Here is a 7353-nt window from a genome sequence, read left to right as displayed (position 1 = left end):
AACCACCTGCCGCTCCAAGGGAAAAAGACAGGGTTTCTACTCCCGGAAAGAGTGACAGTCCCAGAAACGCACAGGGGCGATTCTCTGTGACCCGACCCTGTCCTACAGGGTCAGATGGGTCGGCATAGACTGGATGGCAGCGAATGCGGTGTTTTGGTTTGTTGGTGATGTGGCCCGTTGCTAACTGAAAGGTCGCTGGTGGGACCTAAGAGGTTGCAGCCCGCTTCTCTGCGGACGACGGCTCTGGAAACCGTGGGGAGGTTCTGCGCTGTCCTGTAGGAGAGCTGTGAGTCCGAATTGACTTGCGGGCAATGATTTGGGTTTGGGTTTTTATTTTTACATATGAAAAAAGTGAGATGGCCGTGTGATTTGGGGGATGAAATGCTAAAATGAGGTTTCGTTATCTTAAAAACTATATCAACCACAGAAATGTGGAGAAACTAGCTATCTCACATGGGACAAACAGCTAAGGAACCTTGCGGCAGGTCTTGGAAGTACAACCAGAATGCTCCTTAGAAGCCAGGCTGGTGAGACTGGTCTCCTGTGCTTGGGGCGCGTTAGCAGAAGAGCCGAGCCCCAGGAAAAGGACATCCTGCTCCGTACAGTAGGGCGTCAGCAAAGCAGAGGCTGCCGAGGTGGGGGCAAACAGAACGACTGTGATTCTTGGTGCGGGAGCAGGTAGTGTGCCATTCTGCTGCCCCGGAGGTTGCTAATGGTCAGAGAAGAGCTCACAGCCCCTGACACCAACAGCAGGTCCTCTCATTCAGTCGGCATCAAGAAGATTGGTGGTTGAAGCCTACCCAGAGGTGCCTCAAAATAAAGATGTGACCATCTGTTTCTATAAAGTCACAGCTTGAAAAAAGCGTATGGTGGGTGTGGTCGTGCGCTTCACACACGGCATCACAATGAGACCAAATCTACACAATCGCACCTCATTGGTGTGCTATGAACAGTAACGTTCTGCTATTCAACCACTACTATAAATAACCGTAATATTTGCTATCATTTACTGAGAACCTACTGTATGTAAACCATAGTTCTACATACTTCCCACACACTTCATCTCAAAATAACCCTTCAAGATAGTAGTTTTAATTCATATCTCATTGGGTCACACTGCAACGGTGGCAGAGGTGTGATTGTAACTCAAGGGTCATAAAACATACTTGAGATTATTTATTCACAATATACAGCATGAATGTCTAGCCCAGGAGCTAACGGCAGTAAGAAATACAGATTTTCACATTGATAACTCTTTCTTCATATCTCTATTTTCGTGCCGACTTCTGTATTTCTCAACTGAACAAACCACCAACCCAAACCCACTACCACTGAGTCGATTCCAACTCATAGTGAGCCTGTAGGACAGCGTCGAAGCCGCCCTTGTGGGTTTCCCAGACTGTAACTCTTGACAGGAGCAGACAGCTGCATCTTTTACCACATGGGTTTCAAACTGCTGACATTGTGGTTAGCAGCTCCCTGTGTAACCCCCTACAGCACCAGGGCCCTTTATTGTATAAGAATACGAACATGAACACTTGATCTCTTCATTCAACTCTGAATTGTTTTATAATGCAAGATCATAACCAGTGCAATACGTCACTGAACAATGACAGAAGAAATTTTGCTCACAGACCAAACAGACTGAAGGGCTTGGTATCTATTTCTATCCAGAATAGAGGCAAACTGAAAACGATGCCCGTCTACCCGTCTGCCATTGTTCGAGCATTTACCTTCCCAGAGAATGAAGCCTTACAAACCCAGCGTTGACCAGGATCTAGAAAACTCGTCTATTTTCCAGAGACTAATTATAAACAGGTGGTGTCTACAGCCAACCTCTAGGCCTCACAGACTCATTCTGCTCGAGCTCATTAATGCTTCGATTCAACTACAGGAACATGTGCACATTCCAGAGCATTATAGGGAGTCTCAGGTTGGCTGATAAAAACCAGGTGATTTGTCCCTGCTCACAGATAAAACGTCGTAACAAGGTGCTTTGCCTTTTTTCCACTGGTGCCTGGTGGCTCGTGGTAGGGACAACTGGATCTTTCCAGAACAACCATTTAGTGAGTGACCAGGTAGGGAGACAAGTGTGGCTGTCTGGCCACGGTCACCCACGCACACCCCGGCACCGCACAGTGGAGGGTGGCCTGGAGCACCAGGCTTCTCTTGCCTCCCTCCTGGAGCTCACTGAGTCGATGCTACTCATAGCAACCTGAGAGGACAGGCCCAAACTGCCCCTGTGGGTTTCCAAGACTGTAGCGCTTACGGAAAGTGCAGGGACTTGTTTTACTTGGATCTGAGCATCCGGCTGCTCCAGTGGCGGGCTCTTCAATTTCACATTTCATCTCAGCCACTAATGTTCACATCTTGTCAAATTGCCACCAAGGATGTCCTGGAGGGCTACCCCTGGACAAAGCTGTGATGTTCTGTGAGAACTGCCATCTGAGGGTTCAGAGACTGCAGCTCTACCAAATGGGCTGTGGCCACGTTAACGTTGGAACAGGGCTCCTGCTCGCCGTCAAATGTTCCGTGTGCTCTTTCCGAACAGCCGTTGCGCTAATCTTGTTTCAATCGAGCTCCTGATTTCAATTCAAAATAGCCTATCATTATTGTTATGCCTTTACCAACAGAGGGAAGGCATGTTGCTGGTGTGACCCGGGAAAGGCAGAAGGGGGTGGGGGTGGGGGGAGAGAAGAAGAGTCTGGGTTTTCTTCTGGATTGGTTTCTAACAGCTGTATTGTCATTGTCTTCCCTGTACCCAATGGTTGTGAGGTTGCTGGTGGGATTTAACTTATTTTTACCCCTTTTCTAAATCCCTTAATGATGGGAACCTCTCTCTCTAAAAACTACAAAATAGAGATGCGTATTTGTTCGGTACAAAGTACTCTGAGGTACCTTTGTGATGACACGGGTGGGTACCAGGCAGTAAAGTCGTGTCCGTTTGTCTCTCACACTGGCTGTCCCGAGGATTCAGACTCACAGAGCCCCCAGGCGTGTCAGAGCAAAACTGCAGTTCATTACAGGTTTCAAAGGCCCACCCTTTTCTCCCAAGGTGTTTCTCTGAGACCCCAAGCCTCCACCTGTGCTATCAGCAGCCAAGCTTGTTACCTGAGCGCATCAAGCTCTTGTTCAGCACTTGGCAAAATACAGACATGATTTTTCACCTGCCATTCAACGAACGATTCCTTTGAAAGGATAAAATAAGTCTAAGTCGTCATCTTCCTTGACTGGCAGGTTTGCTGTCACATTCATCTCAACTGAGTTTTCAAGATAATTGTTAGACTTTTTCATCAACTGTGTTCTAGACTATAATCTCCGGCTCTGAATTCCCACCGCCTCCCTCGCCTTGACTCTCGTTATGAACCCAAGACAATTAAAGATCCTCTCTACAATAAATAGAGAACTCACTCTGCGGTTTATAACGCCCCTAGGACCAATCTACTCAAACTCAGGATCAAATGAATAGGCTGGACCCTTTTGGACCATCAGGGACCTACCGTTTGAGAAGAGCATCACCAGTAGTCACGTCCATCTGACTAAGTGAAAGATCTTTCTTTCTTGTTTTCAATCATTTTATTGGGGCTCTTAAAGCTCTTATCACAATCCATCCATCCATTCATTGTGTCAAGCACATTTTTTGTTTTGTTTTGTTTTGAAACATTTTATTAGGGGCTCATACAACTGTTATCACAATCCATACACACATCAATTGTGTAAAGCGCATTTGTACATCATTCTCAAAACATTTTCTCTCCACTTAAACCCCTGATATTAGGTCCTCATTTTTCCCCTCCCTCCCCGCTCCCCCCTCCCTCATGAGCCCTTGATAGTTTATAAATTGGTATTTTGTCATATCTTGCCCTGTCCGACATCTCCCTTCACCCACTTTTCGGTTGTCTGTCCCCCCGGGAGGAGGTCACATATAGTTCCTTGTAATCGGTTCCCTCTTTCCTACCCATTCTCCCTTTACCTTCCCAGTATCACCACTCACACCACTGGTCCTGTAGGGCTCATCCACCCTGGATTCCCTTGTTTTTAGTTCCTATCTGTACCAGTGTACATCCTCTGGTCTAGCCAGACTTGCAAGGTTGAATTGGAGTCATGGTAGTGGGAGCGGGGAGGAAGCATTTAGGAACTAGAGGAAAGTTGTATTTCTCATCATTGTTACGTGTCAAGCACATTTGTACATTTGTTGCTATCATCATTTTCAAAACATTTTCTGTCTACTTGAGCCCTTGGTATCGAACCCTTGGTAATTTATAAATTATTATTATTTTTCATGTCTCACACTGCTCCGTCTCCCTTCACCCACTTTTGTTGCCCGTCCCCCTGGGAGGGGGTTATGGGTAGATCACTGCGATCAGTTCCCCTTTTCTCCCCCCATCTTACCCTTACTTTCCTGGTATCACTACTGTCATTATTGGTCCTCAGGGGCTTATCTGTCCTGGATTCCCTGTGTTTCCAGCTCTTATCTGTAACAGTCTACATGCTCTGTTCTCGCTGGATTTGTAAGGTAAAATTGGGGTCATGATAGTGGGGGGTAGGAAGCATTAAAGAACTAGAGGAAAGTTGTATGTTTCATCGGTGCTATACTGCACCTTAATTTCTAAAATAAAAATGAACATATTATGTAACATGAAATGAAGGTTACATTCAAACTGGTACTATTTTCCTTCAAAATAGCTCTCTTGGAAAGCACATCCCTTTTTCTAATGATGATCCCATTGCTTAAAATATCTTGAGTATGGTCTTTAGTCAGGTTAAGCATCACTGGAAGACAAGTGACCTCACTGGTTTTACTCATATATGCTTTCTTTTTTGGACACTACCCAGTACAGCTCATCTTCATTATCGACTTAGTCCCCAGATCTGGTTCCAAATTTTTTTCGGGGATGGGGGGTGGGGGGTTGGGAGTTGGTAAGAGGGTGTTTCCAAAGTTTAATTATCAAAGGACAGTGATCTGCAGCCATCAGAGATATCTAAAAGAATGTGCTATGTAAACTTGGGGGAAGATTGGAGAGAGAATTCAGGAAGGCTGTCTCAGGCCTTGACAGCACAATTTCGAACGGTGTCCCCAGCTTCTCAAAGTGAGCCTGCTCACTGGCACCCTCCTCTTCCTTCTAGTGCTGTCTCTGGGGCCTAGTCTGTCTTGACCTTGGGGAAAATGCATGGGGAGCCCCATGCCTGCAAAGGTCTCTTGGCAGCATTCCAATTCTAGGTCAATGATGCAAACACAAGGTTCTCTGATTTTGGTTAAATAAATAAATAAATGAAGTTGCTGAAGGCCCTATCAGGAATTTATTATGTCATCATATCAATGATTGGGGTAGACTTTTCCCTTTACACATTCTCCTACATTCGTGTTTAGACCATCTGGGGACAAAACCAAAGTTTTGATTCAATGAATTTAAGTTTTTTATGGAAACATTTTATTTTATTGCAAATCAAGGGATATAGTTGCCCAGGGTGTGATGAGAAAGAGAAGAATTGTGAATAATAATTTGATTTCTTTTGGCTTTCTGAGCCATTCATTCTTCTTAATATGGCACTGATTTTCCCAAACTGGACACCTCTGTTACACAAACTAGTTACATTATGTAAAAGATCTACCAACACCTAATTGTCATTATGACAGTCATCTTTCATGTTAAGTGCTGGTCTTATTAACTATTATTTTTGAAAAGTTTGGTTCTGTCTGCTGATAACTGCTTACCTTAAAGATTAAATGACTTAAACACACACACACACACACACACACTTCCTGTGAACTGCTGCCAATGCAGGTATTTGTAGCCTAAGTCTGGTTCCATTTAGAGGTTTGGGGAAGGGTTGTTTTTTTTTTTCTTTCCTTTTTTAAGTATCCGGGGCTTTACAGCCTGGTCTTTTTCATGAGAAATGTCAGCAAAGTTGTTGAATTCATGAACTGTGAAGTGCTCAAAAACATACCATTATCAAAAAGTATCCTGCAAAGGCATAACGCTAACCAGAGGGGACCCTTGAGTTTATTACCAAACACCCTAGCCTAACTAAAAAGAATTAAGATAACCACTGGCTTGGGCACAATGTCTTTGAACAAAGACCCCGGGAGGGCGGGGGAGGGGGGGGGCGGGGAGGTCAGAGCTGGAGTAGCAATGTGGGAAATGTGTTTACGCTGGAGTTACTTTAGCTTGGTACAGCACTTCCGTCAAAACGATGGAATTATACAAACCCTGCTATAAAAGATACCAGGTGAAGGGGACTAAGAGGAGGGAGGAGTGGCGTGTTCAGAGGGTTGCGCAAATAAATCTAAACGATAGGTCCTTGGCTATCCCTAATGTAGGTTTTCTTTTAATTTTGCTATTTCAAAAAAAAAATGCGGTGTAACTCCTTCAATCTTTTTGCAATTCTGCATGGTTGAACATTTGAAATGAGTTTGTGTATCCCCCTCAGGCGCTGATTCAGACTTGATTGGGGCAAAGCAGACTGCATGTGCTTATTTTTATACACGTCATTGGGGACGTTGGGTCGCCAAAGGAACCAAAAATGTGCTGCTCTATTGCCAAATTATCACCTATCCTTTGATCAGACTGGGCGGTGATCTTCGCCAACAAGTTGTGCGACCTTACAGGGACGGCAATGTCAGGTCAACTTGAGAAAGTGAGCCCCAAACACAAATAAAAAGAAACAACCAACAATCCTTATAATTATCATCATCTGCTGCTTTTCCCTCTTTTGGCAAAGAAACACTCCATCCATTTGCAGAAATCGCCCGCGGAAACGTTACATCAAAACTAATCACAACGATTAAAATCAGCTTTTCTGTGCAAGAGGAGGGTAAAAAGCAAGTTGGAGGCTGGAATGAGACTGTTTTTCCACCCCAAAAAAATCTGGTAAAAAATTCTTCTTTATATGTATCTATACATATATACGTAGAGCTTTCTTTTTGAGGCAGATCAATTGTCTGCCCTGTGATCAGTTAATCTGATTTAAGTTTTATTTTGGAGATTGATTCAGACTGGAGGTAGAGGCACGAGCTAATTGTATCCTGATCCTTGCCTTGAGGGGTTTCAAAGCCCTGGAGCAAGTCTTCTCTGTATTTTGTTCTGTCTACCTTAGCCAAGCTATTGCATTTCTCTGTGGTGTGGCGAGCCGAGCAGATCGCTGGGAGAGAAATCGGGAAAGGGGGGAGAGGAAAAGGAAAAGGGGACTTGGAGAGAGACTTTGTGCTTCAATGTTTCAGGTAAGATCTGACGGTTTGGGTTTGTTATTATTTGCTAAGGAGGGTATGGCTGGGACTTTGGGCGCAACTCGCTTTTACGCATGTGCCAGGCATGGGGCGAGAGCGCGGCACGCTCGCACACACACGGCCCG

At 44.8% G+C, this 7353-nt stretch overlaps 1 protein-coding gene across 1 annotated transcript in view; it reads left to right on the top strand.

Moving 5' to 3' along the window:
• Positions 1-7202: 7202 nt before the first annotated feature.
• The window catches only part of KCTD1 (potassium channel tetramerization domain containing 1), a 252253-nt gene continuing 252102 nt past the window's right edge, over positions 7203-7353 (top strand). The window contains exon 1 of the mRNA XM_030887285.2: positions 7203-7222. Within this exon, the coding sequence (XP_030743145.1) occupies positions 7214-7222 (9 nt within the window). The 5' untranslated portion in view covers positions 7203-7213. The remainder of the gene's footprint in view (positions 7223-7353) is intronic.

The sequence above is a fragment of the Echinops telfairi genome, unplaced genomic scaffold, assembly GCF_000313985.2.
Source record: "Echinops telfairi isolate 266 unplaced genomic scaffold, ASM31398v2 ScPeMD7_7400;HRSCAF=8409, whole genome shotgun sequence".
Classification (NCBI taxonomy): Eukaryota; Metazoa; Chordata; class Mammalia; order Afrosoricida; family Tenrecidae; genus Echinops; species Echinops telfairi.
The sequence above is the reverse complement of the archived record's forward strand: the minus strand, read 5'-3'. Positions and strand labels throughout refer to the sequence as shown.